The 27,688-nt window shown below is 35.8% G+C and overlaps 4 protein-coding genes across 9 annotated transcripts; 2 read left to right on the top strand and 2 right to left on the bottom strand.

Annotated features, from left to right (window-relative positions):
• Nucleotides 1–692: 692 nt before the first annotated feature.
• Nucleotides 693–2,914, bottom strand: e(r) (enhancer of rudimentary). Its single transcript, XM_089591290.1, has 4 exons — nucleotides 2,772–2,914; nucleotides 2,626–2,697; nucleotides 2,073–2,160; nucleotides 693–1,556 (listed from the first exon to the last, which is right to left on the bottom strand). Exons 2-4 carry the CDS (start codon nucleotides 2,626–2,628, stop codon nucleotides 1,339–1,341), a joined length of 309 nt encoding a protein of 102 aa, XP_089447416.1. The 5' UTR covers nucleotides 2,629–2,697; nucleotides 2,772–2,914; the 3' UTR covers nucleotides 693–1,338.
• Nucleotides 2,915–4,351: 1,437 nt separating this feature from the next.
• Pgi (glucose-6-phosphate isomerase) lies at nucleotides 4,352–8,079 on the top strand. Its single transcript, XM_014362447.3, has 11 exons — nucleotides 4,352–4,767; nucleotides 5,157–5,250; nucleotides 5,329–5,520; nucleotides 5,599–5,679; nucleotides 5,759–5,974; nucleotides 6,054–6,293; nucleotides 6,354–6,534; nucleotides 6,605–6,723; nucleotides 6,805–7,033; nucleotides 7,104–7,170; nucleotides 7,241–8,079. Exons 1-11 carry the CDS (start codon nucleotides 4,637–4,639, stop codon nucleotides 7,362–7,364), a joined length of 1,674 nt encoding a protein of 557 aa, XP_014217933.2. The 5' UTR covers nucleotides 4,352–4,636; the 3' UTR covers nucleotides 7,365–8,079.
• A 3,950-nt stretch (nucleotides 8,080–12,029) lies between these two features.
• Nucleotides 12,030–15,513, top strand: Dolk (Dolichol kinase). Of its 3 annotated transcripts, none has more exons than XM_089591143.1 (7): nucleotides 12,030–12,520; nucleotides 13,193–13,446; nucleotides 13,535–13,755; nucleotides 13,825–14,013; nucleotides 14,087–14,296; nucleotides 14,370–14,712; nucleotides 14,794–15,513. In XM_089591143.1, the coding sequence occupies exons 1-7, from the start codon at nucleotides 12,441–12,443 to the stop codon at nucleotides 14,898–14,900; spliced, it is 1,404 nt and encodes a 467-aa protein (XP_089447269.1). In that variant the 5' UTR covers nucleotides 12,030–12,440; the 3' UTR covers nucleotides 14,901–15,513. The 3 variants fall into 3 exon arrangements, with proteins under 3 accessions (XP_089447269.1, XP_014219161.2, XP_089447268.1); XM_014363675.2 differs by having other exon boundaries at nucleotides 14,370–14,697; nucleotides 14,770–15,513; XM_089591142.1 differs by having other exon boundaries at nucleotides 14,370–15,513.
• A 2,446-nt stretch (nucleotides 15,514–17,959) lies between these two features.
• On the bottom strand, nucleotides 17,960–26,864 carry Syt4 (Synaptotagmin 4). 4 transcript variants are annotated; one of them, XM_089591050.1, is made up of 7 exons: nucleotides 26,373–26,864; nucleotides 22,430–22,741; nucleotides 21,177–21,577; nucleotides 20,156–20,314; nucleotides 19,716–20,033; nucleotides 19,524–19,639; nucleotides 17,960–19,074 (listed from the first exon to the last, which is right to left on the bottom strand). In XM_089591050.1, the coding sequence occupies exons 1-7, from the start codon at nucleotides 26,422–26,424 to the stop codon at nucleotides 19,038–19,040; spliced, it is 1,395 nt and encodes a 464-aa protein (XP_089447176.1). In that variant the 5' UTR covers nucleotides 26,425–26,864; the 3' UTR covers nucleotides 17,960–19,037. The 4 variants fall into 4 exon arrangements, with proteins under 4 accessions (XP_089447176.1, XP_089447175.1, XP_089447178.1 ...); XM_089591049.1 differs by having other exon boundaries at nucleotides 22,430–22,744; XM_089591052.1 differs by lacking the exon at nucleotides 17,960–19,074 and having other exon boundaries at nucleotides 19,318–19,639.
• Between the last annotated feature and the right edge of the window lie 824 nt (nucleotides 26,865–27,688).

The raw sequence follows: 27,688 nt of genomic DNA on the forward strand, positions 1-27,688 counted from the left end.
ATAGAAGGTACACACGTGCGCAAAGGCTGTCGTGTGTATAGCTTCGTAGATTTGTAGCAATAATAGAAGAGCAAATAAAAGTAATGAGTGCATACAACAAAGCAAAAAATAAGTATACAAAATATATCACTAATTTGATTTACGGGAACATGCATGCTATAATGTACAACACAAAAAAATTGAAATAATTTCGTACGTTACACTACTTTCATGGAGCGCAAAATTTTTTACAAAAAAAAAAAAACTCATACTACTACATACTATACATGATTGTGTGCGAAAGGTAGGTATAACAATGCATCACAACTAGGTACATAAGTAGAAGTGTAAAATTTTCCGACTTTAATGTTTAGTCTCGGTATTAAGTGATCTTGTATAAGGAATTTTCATTGGAACCGAGGCTTTATAAAATAATTTTTTGTGCCAAATTTCTGTTTTAATATTAGTGATCACTTTACAATGAACATATATTTTTCCTCTGCCCCCTTACGCAATGATATAATTGAATAAATCGGGTATATTCATGTATTTGATATTCTTAAGCTGTTAACTAAATATCGACACCTCAAGTGTAAAAATAGCTTGAAGCTAAACTTTGTTGGTAGCAAAACGCTATCTCAGATTGCCTTGCGTTTGTAATTTTTGCTGTATAGGTAAAAAAGAAATCGGGATATAAATTAAAACTCTTATTTGAAAATCATACGAATTTTTATTTGTAGACAAATTAACTTTATTTATAACACAGTTTCAGAAAAATCAACTAAATCTATAAGTGCGAGTATATCAGATTGAAAGACCGTTACTGTATTTCATAACAATTTGCAATTATTAAACGAACAGTAAATTTTAAGTAGAATAAGAGTCAATTAAAATTTTGCATTTTCAAGTTCCGTGAGGTAAAAGCGGTTTAAGTAAAAACTACAAGTAATACTTTTATTCATTACATAAAGTTGTATTTATCACGATTCATATAAATATCAAAAATATTTTACAATTTGAATTTAAACAACATTCATGAAAAAGTACATTTTTACTTAAACAAAAAAAACTTTGACATAAGGCTACATTTATAAGGACGCTAAGTCCAAACAATAAGTTGAGAAATTTTTAAGTGACCGTGTGATTCTATATTCCGTATACTATTATTAAATAAAAAATGCCACCATCACTTATTCCGTAAAATATGAACTTTTACCATGATCAATCAAATTCAAATGATAGAAGACAATTCTCATGGTTTTATTTCATACCCTTCATAGTTTTCTTCAATTTATAAATTACTTAATTAAACAAGTAATTAATAAATTATCTAAGTGTAGAAAAAAATCTATGGAGTCTTTATTCAAGTTCAGCAGCCCTACGAAGCAAAACATGAATTTTGTCCTTGATCCAGCTTTTGTTGTAAGGTGCATACGTGTTGGTTGATTTCTGATAAACTAAGCAAGATAAGTCTGTCAAATCATCAAGAAAGTCAAATAGTTGTTTGATATCATATGTGATTGTAGGTGTGTTGGGATTCTGTCTTTTAAGATATTCTTCGTATATTTTACATACTCCTGTAAAGATTAAACAAAGTTTTATTTATGAAACAAAACACCACCTAAAATATCAATAAAAAAATTATAAGAACTGTTTATTTTTGGTTAAATAGTAAATTTTTAATGCACTAAATCAAAAACTCACCAGTTCATCACGAAAAAAATTATTACAAATAGTAAGACTACAACAGTATCATTTGAAACTAAAACTGACTTAATGCAATACAAATGTACATTGGTTTTGTATTATTTAAAGAAAAAATTAGTATCTTATATAACAGAGCCTGCACCCAACTATTTAAGTACCCTTCACTTATATTCATCCCCTTGAAATATATAGAGTAAAATATTCATTATACATTTACAAATCAAATCAAATATACATTTACAGTTTACATATTGTGCAACACTGTAATTAAAAAATATGTCTACATCGAAATTTATAAATGCCAGGTGTTGCTCTTTCTCACAATTTCCTTCATAACTCTAAAGAATTAGTTACATAAAAAATATTAGTAATGAAATAAATTTTACCTTCCATACATTCATTAACACTTTCATAGTCAGAGTATGTCCTTGTCTCTGGCCTATTTGCAGGCTGAACCAACAGAATGGTGTGTGACTGAAAACAAATCCACACAGGAATTATTTTTATTGATAAAACCAAACTGATGTTGAACATTTTGGTTAATGATAAATACTGAAATCTTGGCTCAACAACCAATTAATAAAATCTCTCAAGTAATTTTAATCTACAGTCATTCCTGTTGTCCTTAATAAGTATGCTATTAGTATAGGAACTGTAATTGTTATTCGTGAGCAAAAAAGTTGGCGTCACATAATAGATCACGTCTGCACTAATGACAGTGCCGTTGTAACCTCAAATGCAAAATATGATAAACAACACATAACTTTAAGCCAGGAATCACTTTTCCAATTTGCAATACAACTGTTAAAAAAAATGATTTGCGAAATGAATAATTAGAGTTACGAGTGCCTCGTTTGGAGTAAACAAATGAACTGAACATGGATTACACGAAGTACTTTTACTCCACTAACACACGATCCCATAACACGATTTACTTACCATTTTATGGATTAATCAGCTCTACAAATGAAAACAGGAGGTATTTAATGGATAATTCAAAGGCAGCAAGTACTGTTGGTGGTAAAAAATGTGGTTAAAGTCGCACAACTAGATAAATTTCTTTGCAATTTGAAAAAGACTGGTACCGAATCACTATACCACCGACTTTCATTTATCTTAAACTCCGGTAGGTACTTTTTCCGCAGATTTAAAGACAATTGAGAAAAGTGTCTCGTACATCGTACAGTCGTGCACTATGTTAACTACTTACGGAAGCCCGGTCACGACATCTGCATAAAAACGCAAGAGCATGAGCACGCAGTCACGCACAAGAATAAGTATGAGTGCACAAAAACACGTATTAGTATTAGTGCACGAAAGCGCGCACACAACAAGTTGAAAATTGAAAAGCAAACGGTTTCGATTTTATCTACTTGAGTACCTACTTACCACGACCTACGTAACTTAACTGCTGGCAGCATTTTCGGAAAACAGCCGAAAACGATGTAACAGGCTGTAATGTGACTATGGGAGTGAAAACAGCAAAAAATATCGAAGTTTGTTGACATGCGGAACCCACCGACAGGGACAGACAGTTGTCTGATTTTATCATTCTGGTAAAAAGAGAGCATGATGTAAGATTTACTTGAATTTTTGTGTAGTAATTATAATCACCACTAAGTAGTGCCATTTGTTCGATTTTATTAAACCATATAAGTAGAATATCTTTACTTTTGGACGTCGATTTTCGGGTAAAAGATAAATTGTAAGCTTGCCGCAAATAGGACAGACAATGTCAATTTTTATTTTGTATCTGTAAGATAAGTTGCGGCTGGTTTATAATTGATTAAATGGCTCTACTATTAGTTATAGTAATAATTATTTGGATCAGCGCCATCTAGCGGTATTTTTTTTTCGCCAAAAGTGGCCTCTAAAATTCTGAGTCGGTGCTTTAGCGCTTAGAGCCATTTAGTCAGTTATAAACCAGCCGCAACTCGTATTGTAGCTATAAAATGAAAAAATAACGATACGTGTGTTTTTGGCGGCATGTTAACAATCTACTTTTTACCAAAAAATCGACGTACTATGTATTTATACTTTTGAAGATAAATTTTCGAGTAAAAGATAGATTGTTAACTTGCCGCCAAAAACACATGTATCGTTATTTTCTTATTTTATAGCTACAAAATGAGTTGCGGCTGGTTTATAACAGGCTAAATGGCTCTAAGCGCTAATGCTATGGGTCAAAAGTTTAGGGCCACTTTTTAGTTCAAAAATCCGAAACGCTAGATGGCGCTGATCCAAATAATTATTACTATAACTTATAGTAGAGCCATGTAGTCAATTATAAACCAGCCGCAACTTATCTTACAGATTTAAAATAAAAGGTTGACATTGTCTGTGCTGTTTGCGGCAAGTTGACAATTTATCTTTTACCCGAAAACCTACCTCCAAAAGTACAAATATTTAGGAGCCAAATCCCAATGTTGTTCAATAACTAAAATGATGTATTGTGTTAAATTATTTTTAAAAAAGTGGTATATAAATGCGTAACATATCCGCAATTGTATAAGTGTAGGCTTAATTTATTACAAAACAACAATGTGTAATATACGTTTGTGTACAGTAACCAATGTACATAGTTAACATTTCAATAAATAATGATTCGTCAATTTTTGTCTTCATGGCAAAACAATAAAAAATAAAAATCACAGATACTTTTTGAAACTGTACAAGCTTTGTAATCTGTGGAAATTTTATGAGAAAAACCTCTGGTGCTCTGCTCAGCTGGTGAATCCCACAAACAAAATGTTTCACTTGATCGACTAGTGAAAGCTTAGAAACCCTCTCGATCTCGATTCAAGTTTCAAAAGTCAATATATTTTTTCCACCTTATCCCGCGAGAGTGGATGCATGAAATTGAATCGGCCTTATCGCGCCTCGCAAGTCGCAAACCGCGCGCGTGAGAGTAAGTGAAGTAAAGCTTGCGATAACACATTTACTCTGAAAAATGGAAGCTAAGCCAAAATTGAGCGATGAGCCGACATGGAAAAAGCTCCAGGACCACTTCAACGCGGAAGGGTCGAAAATCAACATCACCAGGCTTTTTCAGGAAGATCCCGGACGCTTCAACAAGCTAAGGTAAGCTCCTACTTGAAGACCAAGCGGTGTGGCTTCACCTTGAAATGACCTTTTTGACAGTACATAAATTATTTAGGGATTTATTTTAAAAAATTATCGAGTCACATTAATTGCGTTTTTTAAATTTATACAGGCTCTGATACAGTATAATAATGTTTTGGATGTTTTTTAATTAAGCTTTTTTTTCATGCTTACAATTTATTTGTTAATTTTTTGGCATGCATTATGGTTTTATTATTTTTCTTCCCCCCTATTAAATAAAATATCGGAGAAAAGGGATTTAGACGATTATGTAACATTGATGGAGACTGTGGAATACAAGCTTATGGTAGTTTTAACTTAGTCTTACATCAGCTAATTAATTTCATCATTTGGCTTTCAAATTTTAGCCTGAAGCTTGACACACCACAAGATGGACCCATTCTCCTTGATTACTCTAAAAACAGAATCACAGATGATGCTTTTGGTCTGCTTTTCCAATTGGTAAAAATAGTTTTTAATGAAGAATTTTCATTCAATCCGATGAAATTCAATTGATTGGTGAATCATGTTGGTGTATAGGCAAGAGACCGTAGAGTAGAACAGGCCAGGAATGCTATGTTTACTGGACAAAAGATCAACTTTACTGAAGGCAGGGCTGTACTCCACACTGCACTGCGCAACAGAGCCAACACTCCCATTTTAGTTGATGGCAAGGATGTGATGCCTGATGTAAATGCTGTTTTGGCTCACATGAAGGAATTCACCAATCAGGTAAGTTGTTTCTTTCATCACTTTGAAGATTTATAAAAATTTTCATTCATGAAACAACCAATCTTTTGCATACCATAGGTTATTTCTAAAGAATGGAAAGGATTCACTGGAAAACCAATTGAAGATGTTATCAACATTGGTATTGGTGGTTCTGATTTGGTGAGATACTGATTTCCTATTTTTAACATCTAAAACTCATACTTTTGGATTTTTTCATACCAAATATCTTGCATGCTAGGGTCCACTTATGGTGACAGAAGCCTTGAAGCCATATCACGTTGGTCCCAGAGTTCACTTTGTCAGCAACATTGATGGAACTCATATAGCTGAAACATTGAAAAAACTTAACCCAGAAACAGCTTTGTTTATTATTGCATCTAAAACCTTTACAACGCAAGAAACAATTACGAATGCTATCTCTGCTAAAAAATGGCTACTTGAGCATTTGAAGGATGTGAGTTTTTAGAACTATGAATGTATTTTTTAGTTATTAAAACAATATAACAATTGAATTAAATGATTCAAACTTACAGGACTCTGCTGTAGCACGTCACTTTATAGCTTTATCAACTAACAATCAGAAAGTTAAGGAATTTGGTATTGATGAAAAGAATATGTTTGGTTTTTGGGACTGGGTTGGAGGAAGATATTCTTTGTGGTCTGCTATTGGTTTATCTATATCTCTCGCCGTTGGGTTTGATAATTTTGAAAAACTCCTTGAAGGTGCATTTTATACAGATCAACATTTTCGCACAGCGCCATTGGAAGCAAACGTTAGTACCTATTTTATTGAGATTTTTCAGTAAAAAAAAAAAATGATTTGATATTTTTAGGCTCCAGTAATTCTTGCTTTGTTGGGAATTTGGTATCATAACTTCTATGGTGCTGAAACTCATGCTTTGTTACCTTATGACCAATATCTTCATAGATTTGCTGCCTACTTCCAACAAGGTGACATGGAAAGTAATGGAAAGTATGTTACAAGATCTGGTGATATTGTTAACTATTCAACTGGTAAATAATTACATTCTTGAAATAAATTAGGTATAAGTCAGAATGTAAAATTAATGAAAAATTTTTAAAGGTCCAATTGTTTGGGGAGAGCCTGGAACAAATGGACAACACGCATTTTATCAACTTATCCATCAGGGAACGAGACTTATACCAGCAGATTTCATTGCCCCTGTACAGTCTCACAATAAGGTGTTTATTTATTTTAATTAAGAAATAAGAATAAAATAATTCAGGACAATTGAAAATTTACTATTATTGATCTATATCCAGGTTCAAGGAGATTTGCATCACAAAATTTTGCTTTCAAACTTCTTAGCTCAAACTGAAGCTTTAATGAAGGGTAAGAGCCGTGGTCAAGCTCAAGAAGAACTTGAAAAATCTGGTTTGAGTGAAAATCAAATCAAAGCAATACTTCCACACAAAATTTTTGAAGGAAACAGACCAACTAACAGCATTGTAGTAAAAAAACTAACTCCATTCACTCTTGGAGCACTAATTGGTTTGTTACATATTTTTAAATCATTACTGCAAATGTCCCCCTTTTCTAAATTTTTTTTTAATGCTTACAGCTATCTATGAACACAAAATCTTTGTTCAAGGTATCATCTGGGACATTAACTCGTTTGATCAATGGGGGTGTGTATGCATAATTATAATTTAATCAATCATATACATTTTTTGTTAATGTGATTATTATTATTTTTAGTGTTGAGCTGGGTAAACAGTTAGCTAAAGCAATTGAACCAGAGTTGAATACTCCTGATAAGATTTACAGTCATGATCCATCTACAAATGGATTAATTGCATTCATTAAGGCTCAGAGTACTTAGGTACGTTTCTTGAGATAAAGTTGGAAAAATGCATAGATCTGTGAGATATTTCTGCCGTTGGGAAGTTATATTTTTAGTATAAATATGAAAGAGATGTGCTTATTACTTTATGGTCTATACACACAGTCTTGTACAAGACTATAGGCTTGCATGTGTACTTTGCTGTTTGTGTTATTCCCTTGTAATCAAGAAACAATTTCAGTGTTGAATTCTTATACTTGCACTTGATTATTAATTCATAACTAGGCAATGTATGTATAACTTGTAGTTCATGTAGACCACGAACTAAAAAAATTGCATGCCTGGTTATGTATCTTATTATCTCTTTTAAAATCAAGAGAAACTTCGTCATTGTATGAGTTATTAAATATTATGTAGAACTCATTCATGATTTTAATCATGCAATTCGTCACTATTGTAGTGAAATGAAGTATATAGCTCTGTGCTTTCTATGATCAATAGTGCTGTTATTACACTGGTGTCTATTTTCTATGTTTGATAAAAAAGTAAACTCAGACGTTTATTATTTTAATACGCGCCTTTTACATGTTAAATTGTATTTTTGTTTTTAACTTAAGAATGAGAGAAAAAAAATATACTATGTATTTACGTATTAAATATCCACAATAGGAGTTCAAGGGAAAAAAAGTGAAATGTTCAATGACTATCGTTGTTAACGTTAATAAATCATTAAAAAACTAGTCAAAATTCTGAATCTACATGCGTACGATGAGTTTTACCACTGTCCAATAAGTCCAATTGTTTCCTGCTTTGACTTACAAATTGTCATTACTAATTAAAGCTGCGCAAATAACAATAGAAAAAGTCAGCTCTCTATCACACTAACGGAAAAAAAATGTAGATGGGTGGTTTGTAGGGATCGAGCGCGTGTGTTACAGTCGACATAATAGGGAACCCACTTACCTATTGTGGACCATAGGTAATACAGGTTCCGTCCATCGACTGTCACCGATACGGTAGAAGTCAAAACCAGAATTCTACAATAGGTAAATGCGTTCCCTACTATGTTGACTGTCATTAGCACGCGCCCTACAAAGCACTCTTATCGACTGGTCTGGTATGCAAAAAAATTTGGTTTGGGCCGTTTGGGGCCGACTTATTATTGTATGTATAATTATGTACATACACAACATTAGGCCGCGGCCACATAGACGCTTCTGACCGCGTCCGCAACTCCGCACGCGTTTAACGTCCGTGAAAATCCGTGCCTAATAGATCCTAGATCTTTGCTGCCAACTTCAAATAAACTAACTCCCAAATAAACATCCCGTATATTCACACTTTTTTTTGTATATAATCCGAAAAATCGACCTCCTAATTATATATTTATACTTTTGGAGATAGATTTTCGGATGAAAGTAAAATTGTAAACTTGCCGCAAATAGCACTAACAATGTCAATTTTATATTTTATATTTGTGAGATTAGTTGCGGCTGGTTTGTAATTGATTACATGGCTTTACTGTAGGTAGTAATAATTATTTGGATCAGCGCCATCTAGCGTTGGGGATTTTTGAACTAAAAAGTGGCCCTAAACTTTTGACCCATAGCATTAGCACTTAGAGCCATTAAGCCTATTATAAACCAGCCGCAACTCATTTTGTAGCTATAAAATAAAAAAATAACGATACATGTGTTTTTGGCGGCATGTTAACAATCTATCTTTTACTCGAAAATTTATCTTCAAAAGTATAAATACATATTACGTCGATTTTTTGGTAGAAAGTAGATTGTTAACATGCCGCTAAAAACACACGTATCGTTATTTTTTTATTTTATAGCTACCAAATGAGTTGCGGCTGGTTTATAATTGGCTAAATGGCTCCAAGCGCTTATGCTCGGTTTCAGAATTTTAGAGGCCACTTTTGGCGAAAAAAAAAATACCGCTAGATAGCGCTGATCCAAATAATTATTACTATAACTTATAGTAGAGTCATTTAATTAATTATAAACCAGCCGCAACTAATAAGTAAACAGAAAATAAAAAGTTGACGTGACTGAAGCTATTTGCGGCAAGTTTACAATTTAATTTTTACCTGCGAATCGACCTCCAAAACCTTAAATGTTCTACTTGTCTTATTGGGCTTGTAAAATCGACTACTTACTACTTAGTAATGATTACTACAAGTACTACTATTTTACTACAGCTACTGTTAATGATTTTTGTTTATACAAGGGTGCCTTATGTAGGACGGGGGGGCAAGGATCAAGATGACAATTGCATTGCACACACGTTAAATTGATTGACAAGAGATATCTTACGTTGTATTTAACCTGTTGTTATTATCTACAAGTAACGTGTTTAAATAAAGCAAATATAATATGAGCATGATAATGTTTTTGCGTAGCTCTGATAAAAATTATGTTGATGGGTATGTTTGCATGCCATAGCAAACGTTTACTTCAAACTAAACATACTTATTTAAACACTACTGTTGTGATGATAATTTGGAAATGAAAAATATCACGAGGCACCACACGAATTAATGTACTTTAAAAGAAATTATATTTATAAAATTCAAGAATGTTTTTTTTTCTGAAAAGTTCATGATTTCAAGTAGTATATCTTAAGGAAGTTACTAAGTTTTAGTCGTATAAATATGTGTCGAGGGCAATTACTGTAACTTAAGAAGCTATATATTTACTATAAATATTTAATTATCTTCCGATATTAGTGAGAATTACATGTATGACAGGTACGTGTGTACACTTGTTACCAAAAAAAAAAAAACTACAAGAAACTTATACAAGCTTGGGATCCATCATCCATCAACATGTTTTCTTTGATTTTTTTCTAGAATATGAGAAATCGTGCTTGTTATCATCGGGTATATTTAACTTCAATAAGTTGAACTTTTTTCCTTGTATTAATTCATGCAAATATAGTAACGATTACATGGCTGTACTGTAATTATTACAATTTACAGTAGAGCCATTTAATCAATTATAAACAAGCCGCAACTAACTTTGTATGTACAAAGTAAAAAGTTAACATTGACTGTGCTATTTGCGGCAAGTTTACAATTTATCTTTTACCTAAAATCTACTTCCAAAAGTATAAATATATAGGTAAATTTTTGGATATAAGATAAATTGTAAACTTGCCGCAAATAGTGCAAAAAATGTAAATTTTACATTTTATGTCTATTATATAAGTTGCGGCTGGTTTATAATAAATTAAATGACTCTACTATAAGTTATAGTAATAATTATTTGGATCAGCGCTATCTAGCGGTATTTTTTTTTTCGCCAAAAGTGGCCTCTAAAATTCTGAAACCGAGCATAAGCGCTTGGAGCCATTTAGCCAATTATAAACCAGCCGCAACTCATTTGGTAGCTATAAAATAAAAAAATAACGATACGTGTGTTTTTAGCGGCATGTTAACAATCTACTTTCTACCAAAAAATCGACGTAATATGTATTTATACTTTTGAAGATAAATTTTCGAGTAAAAGATAGATTGTTAACATGCCGCCAAAAACACATGTATCGTTATTTTTTTATTTTATAGCTACAAAATGAGTTGCGGCTGGTTTATAATAGGCTTAATGGCTCTAAGTGCTAATGCTATGGGTCAAAAGTTTAGGGCCACTTTTTAGTTCAAAAATCCCCAACGCTAGATGGCGCTGATCCAAATAATTATTACTACCTACAGTAAAGCCATGTAATCAATTACAAACCAGCCGCAACTAATCTCACAAATATAAAATATAAAATTGACATTGTTAATGCTATTTGCGGCAAGTTTACAATTTTACTTTCATCCGAAAATCTATCTCCAAAAGTATAAATATATAATTAGGAGGTCGATTTTTCGGATTATACTTATACAAAAAAAAGTGTGAATATACTTACCGGATGTTTATTTGGGAGTTAGTTCATTTGAAGTTGGCAGCAAAGAACTATAGGTATAGGCACGGCTTTTCACGGACGGCAAACGCGTGCGGACGCAGTCGGACGCGTCTAATCTAAGTATGTGGCCGCGACCTCACTTCAGCGCTTCTTCGTATAAATCCGATATTCGTTACAAACATTAAAACTGTGTACTTTAAGGTATTAGCGTGGTACATATTTTTAATTATTTTGTACATTCGGACAGATGGAATACAGGTGAACTTGAGTGTAGCATTATGCGTCAGGAGTAAGTACTTATAAGAGAAAATCAGTAAAAAAAATATTTCCGAGAAGAAGAAAAAAAAACTATGAACAATTAAGTAGCTGCTCAAGGATAAGTAATTGAACGATGCTTATTACCCATAGAGATATAAAAGAATTCTTATTATACCTGTATGCAAGTTACGTTAATGGCCGTTCGGATTACGCTGCTAACAAGCAGCCAAACTGGAGCCACCAAAACTCCCTAAGAATAAGAAGACCTGTATGCAATCATATGAATCTCTGAAATGAATGACCTTGTGCTTGGACAGCATTCGTTTGTGTTCGTGTTGCTTCTTATCACCCGCTGGTTTTTCCTTAGCTGATTCGTAAACACGACCCTATACTGTGAATTTATATTATTAGGTGTGTATACGCAAAAATCGTGGGGTGGGAAGGGGAACGTGGGACGTGGGAGGAAGAAAAAAAAAAAAATATATATATATATATATATATAGTTAATAAATATATACAACATAACACACTAAACACACATTTCGCAATTGTACCCACACATTGATATATGCAGCGTATTCGCTCTTCTTTTGGAGCGCGAAAGTGTAAACAATCTGCCTGCAACGAAAGAAAAAAAAAGAAAAGAATTGTGTTACGGGTTATACGAACGAGAGTTGAACGCATCATCGAAAGCTATAGGTACTTACAGCGCAGCGCAACAGCAGCTGCTGCGACAAGTTTGCGATATCTTCAATGACTTAGTATTTATTTGTAATATATAATATTCCATTCTATTTTTTCTCAAATTCTTATTGACCACGCAATTGTGGAGAGATCGGTGGGTGTTGTTTTTTGCGGTGCAGTGATTGCACAAAAAATAGCTGGAGAGAAGGAGCAGATCAGTACATAAGTACAGTTCTATATGAGAAAAGAGAGGAAAAAGTTATGGAGACCATGACCAAGTATTATCGCCTCCTGGAGGAGAGGATTCTCAGCAGCCTGTTGTCCAGCGGGCTGCGTCATCGGTATGTAAATACGCGTTGAAACACCGCTTGTAACGATATTTTTAACATTATACTTTTGATCTTTTGCATACAATTTTTACGTAAATTACGGAGTTTTAACCTGCCTGTGTAAATATATGTTTACGTGTTTTATGTGAGCGCGGCAATTCAACTTTTATCATCTTTGTACTATATTTGTACTGCACTCTTTTGTGTTACATTTTCCTTGTCGGATATTTATATCTCAATTCACATCTTCAGCAGAGAAAAAAGAGCATTGGATCTATCTGCAGAGCAAACGAATGTTGGGCTTATTCTAAATTTGTGTAGACTTTTTAAGTTTATAGATACTTATAAATGTCATATAATCGTACACATAATAATACCATTTTAATTACCGATTCCTATAAAAAAATCTGTTGCTTTATTAAATGTAGAGTCTCGATATTAGACAAAAATACAGGGGCGCGATCGTTCGTTATAGTAAGTAATCCTAGATTTAAAGCGAGATGTCTGTTGAAATCTTCAAAATTAAATATATGAATCATATTTTGAGTCGTTCATCAAAAATAGCCTATAGAGCCGTTTTGTTAAAAAATTTTATCAACATTCTCTAAACATTCACAATTAAACTTAAGCTCAAGTGAAATTCATTTAGGCCTTTTGCAATGTAATTTTTGTGATTACTTTTAGAACCAAAGACTGTACTGGATTATGGCTTGGACCATTGGTTGGTTTGAGTGCTCTGTTGACTTTTTTAAAAGAGGACAGCAGTTATTCGGAGCTATGTCTGTTAACTGGCATAGCAGGTGGAGGATTAGTTATCAGCTGTTTGTGTCTGTATGCTCGGCTGATGATGGACAATGATGCTGCTAAAGATTTCCATGTTATATACTTTTTTCCTTCCATAACACTATCTACTCTGTTTCTTCTTGTTGGTAATAAAGGTAAACTGATTTTATGAAGATTTTGTGGTATTTACAATGAAAGGCTTTATGATACTAAAATTATAAAAACATGATTTATTAAGTGCAGGATTACTGGTGAGTGTGTCATGGGGTCTTATGGTTGGAAGTTTGAGCACATGGGGAGTCATACAAATGATGTCCAATCTGCCTGGTTGTTTTACATTGGGGGAAGCAACAGCAGTTACTCATGGCATTGTACTCTTTATACTGTCAACATTTACCAACCTGCCATTAAGATATCATTTGCCTCCTATTCACGATAGTGATATTGCTACTGTGATAGTGCAAGTAAGAATTTTCTGCAGTTATTGGAAATTTTACGTTCGAATTTCGTTACTCAAAACTTTACTCTTCTAGGTGGGAATTCTTTATGCCATGTCAATTAGCATTCTATGTGCAAATTTTCCTAAATTACGTGGACCAACTTCATTTTATTTGTTAAGTATTGGAATGCTAGGGTTTTTAGCCATTCCTGCCTTACATATTTTACTGGATCAAAGTCCCCTCTGTTGGATATTTACTTTTGTATTTAACTCACAAGCCAAGGTATGACATTCAGTCGTTACACTTGAATCATTTAGATAAGAAAACATCAAGTATACTCACAATTTACTTACAGATCATCCTTTTTATTTATTGGGCTGTTTGTTTATTGCTTGCCATAATTTTTGGAACGTACCAAACTTTGAAACAAACTCATGCAAGTACTTCGATTAGAAAAATTTTTCATTTGTTAGCTGTTCTGGTGTATATTCCTGGTCTGATTTGTGAACCAACCTTATTATACTTGGCAAGTGGGATGGTTTTAGCATTTTTTTCAATGATAGAGGTAATTATCATAAATTGATTCAATTAATAAATGTATTTAAAACTGATTCCTAATTTTATTGTATTTGGTGTAGGTTTTGAGAATTTTAAATCTTCCACCATTTGGAGATTTCCTCCAACAAACTTTTTCTGCATATGTTGATGACAAAGATTCGCTGGTTTCATTGACTCCTTTATACTTGATGTGTGGAATATCTGCTCCTCTATGGCTACCAACCGAAAATATGGGCTTGTTGAAACTAATGAGTGGTGTTCTGACAATTGGAATTGGAGATAGTGCAGCCAGTTTTATTGGAAGTAATTGGGGTAAACACAAATGGACAGGTTCAGATAAATCAATAGAAGGTACAGTTGCCTGTGTTGTTTCACAACTAATTACCATATTTGGATTAGCCTTTTTTGGTAAGCATAAAAAATGTATTTCTTATGACATAATGGAAACTGTAAGAGTCAATCGCCATTGTAAACTTTTAGGATGCTTTGAAAGTCCATTGCTAGTCAGAAGCATATTTTCAGTGATCTTGGTATCGCTTGTTGAAGCGCATACAGAACAAGTGGACAATCTGGCATTGCCATTTTTAATGTACCTGTGTCTTACTGTGTAAAAGAAATGAATGCATTCAAAATGTTGTTTTAAATGACGCCAAATGTTGTTTCTGTTTTGGTTACATAAATTATCGTCGATGCAGGGCTACCGTGCAGGTGACTGATGAATTTTTTAATAATGTTACAAAACTTGACCAAGGATGTACTGTATCTTAGTGATGATCGAATCCAGCTTTAACTGTACAAATTATAATGATTTGACGTCAACAATCAATGCACAAACATTCTTTCAAACTATAAACGATATTATGTTTTTTGTTAAGTCTATATATTTATAAATACTTTTTGACTTTTATCAATCTTAGAATTTTTAAATATATACTAAATATTTATAACCAGTCAATGAATGGTTTAGGTGATAATCATAACAGTCGTGCCTATGAACTCTTTTTCTTACTAAAAATCATGTATTACAGCATTCCTATCAAAGCACTTTTCTAAAAATACAGTTGAATGTTATTTCCGTAGAAAAAAAAAATTTAATTACCACTTAGAAATGACAAAGTCTGTATTTTAAAGCGTTAGACTATAAAATATTTTTAAATGTTGTACTATATAATATTTTTGTACTGGAAAATCCATAAAAGGTCTAAACTGTCATTTCAAATAGACCTTTCTAATCTAACAATTTAATTATAATTAACTGTATAATTAAAAAATTTAAGAATAAAAAAATATGTGATACTGTAAACCCTCGTAATTTATTAAGTTATTAGAACATTACACGTACGCCATATCGGCAAAAAGCACGGATGCTTCGTGCCCGTGGGCGCATTTTGAGTCTGACAATCACTTTATATCTTTATTTCTATCCCCAAGGTTTTATCGCAGAATTTATATCTATTATAACGTAAAATCTACGTTGAGATGACGGTCGAATCAAACTTGACAGAAACTTTGGAGTGATACGACTATTTATTTAAGTAATAGAATAGGTGAAACATATTAAATCTATTTTGAATACGTTGAACTGCAATTCAATGTCTCGATTATAACTATTGTTACTGACTTATTTCTCATTCTTCTTTCAATAGCCAAATCGCTCTAAATCCAAAAATAAATTGAAAAAAAATTTTTAAAGGATGATTAAAAACAAAGACAAAATTCTTTATAAGATTTTATTTAAAAAAAAAAAAATTACAATCCTTTGTGTCTGTTTCATTGATAGCATACGGTTTGTAACAATTTGCCCATCGCCAATTTGCTACACATAAAATCAATTGTACTCAAGAATGTGTGTAAATATATAAGTAATTAATGCTACATACAAGAGATGATATTGTTCTCAAGTTGTCGATATTTTTCTTCTTCATATTTTTTTTCAACTCCTCGCTTGTCCACGCAATCATAATGACATACGCAATTGTGATATAGTACGCGGGTGTTAAACCTGTAATCGTTCGTTACAAATTATCAAAAATCAAGACACTCCGAACAGGCTTTGAAACGTTGAACAAAAAACTTTTCCATGCATTTTGTTTATTCGTTTTCTTTTTTACTGGAAGGAAAGAAATCTCTACCGTGTTTTTTTTTACCTTTCCGCGAAGGGAGGACCATATATCGTTGGACAAGTCATTGGAATTTTTTTTTTGTAATAATAACAAATTAATCAGTTCTTTTTTTTTATTAAACACAGTCTACGCAATTATATACAACAAATTGTAATTGAGAATTTTTTCAACTTATGCGTTTGTAGAGAAATAAATCATGGTACTCTTTCTTCCTTCGCGGATAGTGCCTCATTTTGGTAATTAAATAAGCTACCTATACATTACTGGAAAATACATAAATATGTATTTTCCAATCAAACAAATCTCAGACATTTCTACACGTGCACAACACGCGAAAACACAGTATTCATACAAATGTCGTTCGAAATAAAATTATGGTAACATTTTAGTTGCACCGAAATAATGGTAAATTTATTCAAATAAACAAATTCTGTATACACAAATTTTCCTGTTCGATCTACTTGTAACACCAACGTGTATTATCGGTGAGTGTAATTAATAATATGTACCTATATGTAACATACAAAGTAGCGCTCCTTCAATCAACGTCAATTACATATTTACAGTTACGATTATGATGTATATATATTATATAGAAGCTGCTTATTTCCTGAAATATAAGTGGGTAAGGTTTTAGGGATTGTATAAGTGCGAGCTGTATTTTCACTTGTACAAGCAATTTTTTATTTTTTTTTTTATAATTTTTAATTGTTACTGTAGTAAATTATTTAAGTAAAATTTTTTGCTTACTCTCGAGAGTTGCTGAAGACATCAGATATCATAAACACAGTATCCAAGTAGTACAATATTTTCAGTTTAGTCTCACCAACGTTTCGAGTCGTCAAAAGTTTTAACATCTGTTATATAATTCGATGATAAGTATCGTCCAGATAAATTTTAAAATTAAATGTCCTTAGGTTTTTTTCTTTTTTTTTTAATTGTCATTAACATGACATTGATAGGTGCAAAATACAAGATGTCATCTTTTAAATCAACGTGTTGATTCGATGTTATTAGCAACGCTGATTGTAATTATGCAATTGATCACAAGTTTTAAAAAAATACACAAGTCATACAACAAACGTATAATATAGTTACATGAAAAACATTTGATTTACGGGATGGTCGTGAAATAAAAAAATTGCTGTTTTTTTATCGCTGACATCAGATAATAAAGAGGATTAAGGGTGACAATGAAAATTTTCAAATAATTTTAGATAAAATTGTCACGTTTAAATGGTAATGAATTAACGGATAATGAAGTAATTAATAATCATATTATGTTTGTGTAGCTCGTATCGTACACCACAACGTATAGCAATTCATAAAAAAATCCATCGACACGGACATCCCGGTTTATTATGACATAAATAAGTGTACTTTTGTAAGTACCTTTGTGTCCTTCGTAATACCGTGAAAATCAATTTTTCTTTCGGTCGTTCGCGCAAGTCGCGAACAGCTTGCGTCTTTCTAAATATGTATGTTGACGTACAAGTATACGCATACATACAATGATCTGCATACCATTATATTCTTTTTCAAATTCATTTTCATCTTTTTTTTTTTTTTTTTTTTTTTTGAATATTCATTTTCTACTTCTACAGGTTCGGTGACCCACATGCTGACAAAGTTTGCCGAGCTCAGTCAACACTATTTTTCACGATCGCTTTGAGAAATCGAGTTCAGCATCGTTAGTTGCGCCGTAAGTGTGCCTCTATTCATTTTTTGAAGCTGAATTTATAAGTAAATACGTATTCGAAAAATTAAATTTTTTTTTTTGAGGATTGAAAAAATAGATTTGCCACTTGACGTATCACACTAATCCTAACTAAACGCTAATTTTTATCTAATAAGCTATACGAGTACCTAAAGAGTTTTTTTTTTTTTTTTTTTTTTTTTTTGTTCACTTTTTTCGTACATGTCCACTCGTTATAAGCAAGTATGAAAATAAATTGATAATACTGTCTAAGAAAATACTTATCCTAATAGTAGTAGTTTTTATAAAAACGTGGATTTCATTGAAAGGATAGCTCTCCTGAACAGTGAAAAAAAGTCTCGACGCTTCGAATTATTTAAATGGGGGGAAAAAAAAGTAAAAAAGGAAACAGTTGTCGAATAATCGTCCCTCGAAAGGCACCGTTCGAAGATAAACTATCTTTAACTAGATGATATCCTTTCAGAGCCAAAGTATACGCGCTATCGATTTCCCAAAGTGTATCGTTCGAAAAAAATTCCACTCGACAGTTTTACGAGCCCACGGTAAATGTACGTATGTAATATATACTCGAATCTATACGTCATAGAATGGCACAGAGATCCCTCGATGTAGATATTTTTTATTTTGAGGACCACCACTTGGATCCCTTTTATTTGCTCTTTTTCAAATTAATTTTGGTTTTTTGCTATTTTTCCCCTACATCAGGTGTACCTCTGCAGCGCATTGTTTGTCGTATTTGCATATCAGGACTGAGCACTTGGTTGTATACAAAATTATCTAAGATTTCCATCCGAATGGACTTTGAACCGTACGTATATGTAATAAATAATGTTCATCCAAGTACAGAATAAATAGTGTAAAAAAAAATCTCATGAAATAATTAATTTCTTCATCTGCCTTTCAACGCGTCAATTCACGTTCATTTGGCTGCATCCTTGTATCTCACTGAAATATGCATTTTTCTAGTCATTTCATTCAATTGGTTTTTTACATAAATTGAAGGACGCTTATATCACATGCCTTGCATTATTCTCAATACAATTAAAAGGTGATAAAATGATGTTGTATACACGACTAAATTATCATCATGTGTGGACTTTGAAATGACAATGAAGTGGATTTAATAAGATCAATAAACCTTTCTTTCTTATAAAACGCAAAAGTGCTCAGCATGTGTATAATATATACGTGGTACACGTGATATATTTGCCATCGATATTGTTTTTATACCGTCACCTCGACAAGACGAGGAGTGGTTTTAGGGGGCGGGGAATGGAAACTAGACTCGGTGAAGTGAGGTCGATGTCGAAAATTGCCGTGATCTTACGCATCCTAGTTAATATATGCGTATAATTTATATAAGGTGAGCATACCATACAGTTATATATCCTTACTCTCGTAATTTGTGCCAATCGGCTATCTGGCGCTTCGGTGAATTGCACACTTCGTTCCAATGATTAAGTGTCGAGCCCTGGCATTTAGGTCCACCGATTTCCAGTCGTCCGATCACCTTTGAACAATCGTTATGTTAAACACGAATGGAGGATTTTATTGTAAATGACGTGAGAGTTTGGGTCTGAAATTACCTCATTCTTGGTAACTCGGTCCCAATCGAGCAGAGCAAACTCGAGACTGATTTTGCCAAGGCCTTCACCGCTGTTTGGTATCTCGAAGACGATCGATTCGTTGAAGATCGGGTTGAGGGTGCGCTTCTTCACGTGCGTCTTCCTCTTGGCGATGCGCTGGCCGTTGTAGAGCAGATAAATCTTGACGTAAGGATCCGCGAGTCCCGTCACGTCCATCTTCGGCAGATTTCGCGCCTTCAGCACCACCACGGTGAGCTTGCTTGCGGCTGGCTGCCAGCACAGGGACACCAGTAGCTCGCCTCGGCCCTGCGACTGGATCTGCCGTCGAATAAGATATCGCACGATAAAACACACAACGTGGTGTCAATTGGCATTATTTCCGTGAAATTTCAGTTTGGTAGGGGGTTAAATGTTTATTGACGTTTTTCGATGGTTATTACCTTCAAGCTTCGAGGACAGATTTCCCGGCAGAGCGAGATGTTCTGGGTTTGCGTGAGGTGCAGGTTTTCTACGGACGAGAGCGGGCAAACTACCTCGCCGATCACGTCGTCGCGGGAGTACCTGTCGAAACTCATGATGACAAAGTGGAGGCTGATTTTCTGCAAGTAATAGTACCATTTGTTTGTTTACTTACATGGTTGTTCATTTTGTTGCTTACGTTTAGATAATTTTTTTTTGATTAAATGGTTTTGAAATGTTTTTCAGGGATAAATATAATAATGAATTCTATCAAGAAAAATCGACAGTTTAAATCAATTTTTTTACACCAAGAATCATGTTATCTCTCGGGAAAAAATTTTTTTTTCACACAATTTATTTAACCAACAGTTGAATTATAATTTCTATTCATTGTTGCACGCGTACAAAAAATGTATTGCATGTCAGATATAATTAAGGTATGAATGTATGAAAAGATACACTCGTATTCCCTTTAATTTGAAAAAGAAAAGGTTTGATTTACTTTAGCACTTGTATATTATTTCGAGGGTTTGAAAAAAAAAAATTAACTATCCTTGCGTTTACACAAGATCTTGCAACAATACTTGGAGAAAACATCCGTATTGGTTATAAAAAATAAAAAAAATACATGTCATTGCGAACGTAAGTTGAACATAGAAAAAATTCTTCCAATTCCATTGGATCTATCCAAGTGAAATTCAATTTTTTTTGTTTCGTAAGGTTAAAAAAACCACGTCGATCGCCAATTGAGCTGAAAAAATTGAAAACGACTTTCCAAGAGGCACGGATAAAATTATGCTAATGGATGTAGTTTGCATTTTGCGCACAAGGCATCAAGGGGGAGAAGGGTCCGCCGCAAAAAAGGCATCGATCCCTCATTAAGTACCTATGAAATTTATGCAGTCGGTCGAATCGATTATCAATAAATATTCAACGCCACGGTACTGGTAAGTTTGTACTCCGTACTCGAAAAAAAAAAAAGAAAGAAAAAAAACAACTCACCTGCAACTGAGCAAAGGACAATCCAAAGAAAGTAAAGTCCTCGTCGTAGATGGGATCCCGAGTATTCCGAACGACGCGAGTCTTGGTGCGATGTTGCTTGTCGGGCAAGAGCTGCAGCTTGACGTAGGGATCGCTGCTGTGCTGGCCCCGAGCCGGCAGGTTTTTGCACTGGACGACCGTGACCACGAGCCCGTTCTGTTCGCTCAGGTAGTGCAGCTTGAACACCAGCTTGCCGAGACTGTCTCGGCTGGCGTCGACGCAGTCGACGATGCCATTGCTGATGCCATTGTTGTTGTTGTTGTTGCGGTGGGCCTTTTCGCTTATCTCAAGCTCGGCTTTGTCCCGCTCGTTCTCGATGCTCAAGGTGACGTCCATACTCGGCTGGGTTGGGGTTCCTGCCCCTGTCACACGTGCATTTTGTTACTTTACTTCAGAACTTTTTCACGTCATTCGTGCGAAAACAATTTTTTCTCATCCGACTTGTGAATATACATCAGTTGAATTTGCATGAGCACAAATAAAAGTACAAATTTCACCGAAAATCGAAACATCGTAGTGCTTATTAATATTCAGCTCAGCTGCTTCTTTTTTTTCCGCCATTTATATGTTGTCGATCAAGTCGGATACAGACGGACCTTTTTTCTCAGCAAGATTTTTTTTCTTTTTTTTATTTTTTTCTTATTAATCCAAAGCTGTGTATACGCCGAGCCACGGTTACCATTAACTTAAGTGTACGGAGTACGTCCTTTGCAAGTACATGACATCTTTTCTCTCACCACCATTCAGCCAAGTCCGTCCAAGTAGAGTGTCACGCTGAGCTTAATCTCCCGGTGTGGGTCTGTCTTTCGATGTACATATACATTTATGGGAGCTTTTTCGTCTACCCTCAAGAAAACTTTTCGTTCTTATAGTCAAGTTGGCCCACTCTCTCGTAACAATACTGCATTCGATAGCATAAGGGGGGACAAGGGAAATTAATTTTTTTTTTTTTTTTTAATGAAAATTTCTTTAAAAAATTACACTCTGCAATGTAGATGCTTTTTTTCGTTCATCCCCCAAACTTTGTGAGAAAATTTACGATATTCTTCGGGAAAAAAAAGGGTCTGTAATGGCACGGGTCAAAAAAAGAGGGGCCGAAATACGAGTTGAACGGAACCCTTACTAACGAAATTGGCGAATCAGAGCCGTATAACTTTATACACACGTGCACTGTATCTAATGAAAAGTCGGTGAAAGGTATATAATGCACCAACCTTGGGGTGACTTGGCCTGCTGTCCCGGCAGATGATTCATGGGCGGTGGTCCGGTCGGGCTGGGCGTTTGGGCGCCGCTCGAGCCGGGCGGGCTCTTGTTGCCGGTCGGACTCGGGCTCTTTTTCAGGTAGTGTCCCTGGCAACCCGGGCTCTTGACGGCCGTGGGCTTGCGATGGGGCGGCCTGAACGCCAACGACTTGTCAGCCGCGAGTTTCGTGTGCTCCCGCCGCCGACGGCACAACCACCAGGTCATCACCGCCGCGCACACGAAGGCTGCGCTTATGCAGACGCCGACGAGGGTAGCTCTCGACACTACTGCCCAACGGATCAATCGGCATACGTTACGACAATCTATTATTTTTTTTTTCTCTCTCTCTCTCTCTCTCTCCCTCTGTATACTTTGCATATATATTTTGATGAGCCGCGTGTTTTGGATGGGGAAAACAAACGCCAAACCTTATTTTTCCCTAATTCACCGTCAAAAGTACGCGACAGCTGTTTCTCGGGTTGCGCATTGTTTTTACCTCTGCGTCCCAAAATGGGGGGCAGTGTCTATACATGGGAACAATACTTTTTATTGGCAATAATAATATTTACAATCGAACAACGTTCAAGGCCGCAGAAACTATCCAAACTGTGTATTCTAAACGTGCTTTTTTTTTTTTTTTTTTTTTCGGATCAAAGGTGCGCAGCAAAAAGAAGTCGTAAAAGGTGATGCTCGAGAGAAAAAAAAAACCATGCCCTCCTCCGTGGAGTATGTGTACCAGCCTAATATCACGTTACCCAAAATCCATCCCCTCTTGGAACAAAAAGAGCACAGTCTCTTTTAATTTTGATGAGAGTCGCGACAGTAAAGCTCGCCCCCGGCGTAGTCTATATGGAAAAAAAAAAAAAACAAAAAAAAACTCTCAAATGAAAGAGGAGAAAAAAAAAAAAAAAAAGAGAACTGGGATCCTGGGACCACCAGTGCGTCTGATGGTTTCATCGACGCGCAAATTCAGGGGTCTTTGTTTGCTCTCCATGAAACGTATCTCTCTTTTATACAACACGAAAAAGTACTGGAATACTTTATTTTATTTCATTTTATAGTACAAGTATTTAGCGTTATTATTGTTACCGAATAAAACTAATAAGCAATCAACAGTGTAAACACATGTATATCATTGACGTACCTATATGACACATGTACAATAGGTATTTTGTTTGGTTGGTAACCTATCGATCCAATTTTTATGTACAGAGGCGCGTACATGTAAGTAATTTCGGTGGGCGGTAAGTGTTTTGGGACGATTTGACCGGAAGCCCGTGCTAATTGTGCCGTAAAATATGCACAGGCAGCATCGAGTCTTCCCATATACCAAAAGTCCACATATGTATACACACAAGGCAAATTGGTAATGGATACGTATTGGTTGCCCGACGAATATATAAGTACACATCGCGTTTAAAATTGGCGTGAAATCGATGCGAAACGAGAAATTACAGGGTTTCATCCCCGAGGTGTTTCTCACCTGTAACTCGAGTAATCGGTGAAACGGTAACTGCAGCCATAATTATAATGCTTGCGTGTAGGTATATACGTACATAAGTACCGAGCAAAATTGAATCGTGGTATCGAAAAAAATGCCTTACTTTCGAGCAGATTTAATTTTAATCAAGTTTCGTTGATCATGCGTTTTATTTATTTTTGTTTTGTACCATTTTGCTCGAACGAGTGTGCCATACATACGAGTAACGCAATCGTCAAGTTTCCGAAACTTCCACGGCGTACACCAGAGCAAGTTTGTCGTCTCGCTTTTGCGTCATTCTGATGTACATTCGTATTTATGATTGACAATAATCGAATGGCTTTTTATATTATCATATGTACATGCAAGTTGCAACATCAATGGGTTACTTTGGTGCCGTTTCCAAACGAAACGGGCACAAGTAAAATGTACATAAATTACTTGGGTAATATTTGCAAAGTATCAATTTCTCATAAAAACAAAAATTTAGGCATTTAAAGTAGGCAAAAGATTGGTCCTCTCGATAACCAGCTGAAAAGTTCGTATCAGTTTATTTGGAAAAAAAAAAAAAAAAACTACTTTTCTCCCTACGATGAGCTTTTGCGAAATACCCGGCAAGAGAGAAACAGCAACTTATATATAGGTACCGAGTGGCGATTCGATTAGCCATATTGCGCCATGTACAGTGGCCCAGTTGCGCCATTACCGCTAATAATTGTAGCCATACGTAACCAGCTTTTGCGCGCGACAACGAGGGTCAAGCTCGTAAAAAATAACGAGACATATGAACGGAGCGAAAGGGGTGAGTCCATCACTGTGCTCTCGCCCTCTCAATCATTTCCGCTCCCATGCGCGCTTATATGAAAGTAGGTACTTTTCTCCCCAATGATTTTTGTCCTCTCCTTATATATACCCGAGGGCTTAACCCACTGGCACGTAAGGCCGGTCTCTCGAAAGCTCCCACCAACTGCCAGGCTTTGTATATAACATTGCCGATCGAGGTATATATACGTGTCTCCCTCGCACATCAACTGCGCCAACCGACGTCATCGCCTGCGTACTTTAGCACAACGACGCGCGTTACATATGTCATTACCGCGTATATAATATTATACATAAGGGTTCAATGGACTCGGGTGCTTTTTTAAAAACCATGCATGTACAGCCTTTTTTGCCGGACGTCACGGTACAGCGGACGCTACAGTAGTACGGGGTTGCTTAATCTAAACGTATACATCATGTACTTTATTTCACGTGACTTTGGATGAAAATTGTGTGTTTGTGCAGTACACCCCAAGAATGATTATTATTATTACGTATTGGTATGATTTGAAGAGGAGCAGGTGCTGTATTTTTCAATTATTTACATTTGAATTGCCCTCGAGTCACAATTATACGATTACTGTACACATTGACGGTAAAATTATACGTTTTTTTTTTTTTTCTACCATTATCTTTGGATAATCGAACCAACAGGAACGAGTTTTTGTTTAGTATATACCTACCAATATTTTATTGACAGGAAAAAAAACAATCGATTGAAGCAGGTAGCAACACGAGTCTCAACTTTTTTCCATCCATCTCGAAAGAGCCGCTCTTGCGATTATTTCAGCCAAACGGACGCGTAACGAGCCTCCTTTGATCCATTTGAAAAGGGGAGGGAGGGTTCAACAACGTAAAAGAATAAGATGAAGGGCGCAGCTGGTAGTTGCATTTGGCACTTTGGTCACGTTGCATGCAGCTCATCCTTCCGATCAATCAGAGGAGAGAGCCAATTTCTCACACAGAGCTATTACCTACTTTTTTGTCTATTTCCTTTTTTTTTGGAGGGGGTAAAACTATAATTGAAGAGTCGATTTAAGGAGCTTGCAGCGTTCGATTGGTGTTGGTGATGCCATCAGCTTGACAATTTTTTATTACTTGTTCCCACGTATCATTACTTTCGATCAGCAAAAAAATACGATAAAAAAATAACAACACGAGACCATATATATAAGGTATATGTAAATCATACCACGAATCCAACATACGTAACTTTTGCGTCTGTACAAAAAAAAACAACTACCCTTGGGGGCCTTTCGGCCCTTTGCATATTTCAGCAGTCAGTTTCGTCGAGCACCCGCAAAAAAAAAAAAAAAAAAAAAAAACAGCAAGGAGCAAAGCAAAAGGGCTCTGCGAATAATTGATTCCCCCGTGTGTTCGGGAAACGTAGAAAGACAAGAAATGAGATATCGATCGATATATATAGGTTTAAGTGTTTGTTACTCGACACCACGAAATGCCAATTGAAAGGTACAGGGAGAGAGAGAGAGAGAGAGATCGTGACGCATGAGAGTACACAAAACAAATCATGGTAAATATACATACGAATGGCATGGGCGATATATAATTTCACCCCGACAGAGGGTATAGGCGTATATATAAACGTGACTCACCAGGCTCGACGGGCTGTATGAGGGGGCCATCCTCGGCGAGGCCGCCAACCATGTTGGCCCTGCCGAGCTTGACGACTCTAACTGCTCCGGTGGTCCTCCTCGGTGAGGTGGCACGGCCACCTGCGGCTTGTCGCCCGATGCACCAAAAAAGTAGCCTACCGAAACTCAGTAGGGACGAGCGCGAGAAGAAAAATCCACTCGATACGCCACTACTTTCCTTATCACCTTTGTTATTACTGCCCTTGGTGAGCACTACTGCACGGGGGTATTCGCTCCAAGGGGAACAAGTGGCTTCTGGCTCCTCGTCCACTCCACCTGCTGCCGATGCTGTTGCACCACCAACACCACCGACACCACCACCGTTAACACTCTACCGCCACCAGCAGCTTCTTCTATGTGTATCCTTAACGGTACACTCGTTCTCCCTTTTTTCTTCCCTCTCTCACGCGAGAATGGACTGGATGAGAACAGGAGGACCCATACCTACCCCCGTACACGGACTCTCTCTCTCTCTCTGTACCTGATGTTGTACACTCTTCTTGATATGGGCGTGTGTGTGTGGAGTAGGCGCGAGTTTGCGCGCGTCTTCTCTCGCGCCTCGATCAATATATAGGGAGTGGAGCTTGCGCTCTTGTGCTCGACGCAATACAAAGTGTGCCAGAGAGCAAGAGAGAGAGCGAGAAGCAACAATTTTGCGGGGGTTGCCGAAGACAAGAGGCAGGAGAACGCTATGTGGTATATAGCACGCGCGTTCGCCTGTATTTTACGGTAGTTTTTCCCCCCCCCCTGTAGTACGAGCTTTTTGCGGACTCGAGCTTGCAAGCGCTGCTTGGCATGCATTGCGTGCAGACGGGGGGGTTGTCGCATGCAAGTGAGCTTAGTCTCTTGGATAGCCATCGGGGGCGGGGGGGGGCATCGCGAGGTCAACGAGAGAGGATTTCGATTTGTTCGGGGCCAAAGGGGTATCTTGGAAAGAGCTTTTATGCCTTGTTTGCTTGGATGAGCTTTTTCTTTTTTGTAGATCCGGGGCTGCACCAAGTTTGTTTGTTTTTTTGTTTTGCGTGACAAAGTAGAAACTCCCAAGTGGTTGGTTTGACATTATTTTCTCTCACTCGGACGATTAAATGTTAATACGCGATGGTATCGGTGTAGGGTGCAGGGTGTATTTGATATTCTTCGTCACGATTGTTTCGTCAACAAACGGGTACCGATCGCGTGCAGTCATATACTAGTGTATTAATTTATGATGACGTGAAACATTTTTGTCAACTTACGAATATCCCATTTAAAACATTTGTTGTCACTTTAAGACAATA

This window comes from Copidosoma floridanum, unplaced genomic scaffold, assembly GCF_036245765.1.
Source record: "Copidosoma floridanum isolate Cflo_tuat_1 unplaced genomic scaffold, Cflo_Japanese_pri ptg000013l, whole genome shotgun sequence".
Lineage (NCBI taxonomy): Eukaryota > Metazoa > Arthropoda > Insecta > Hymenoptera > Encyrtidae > Copidosoma > Copidosoma floridanum.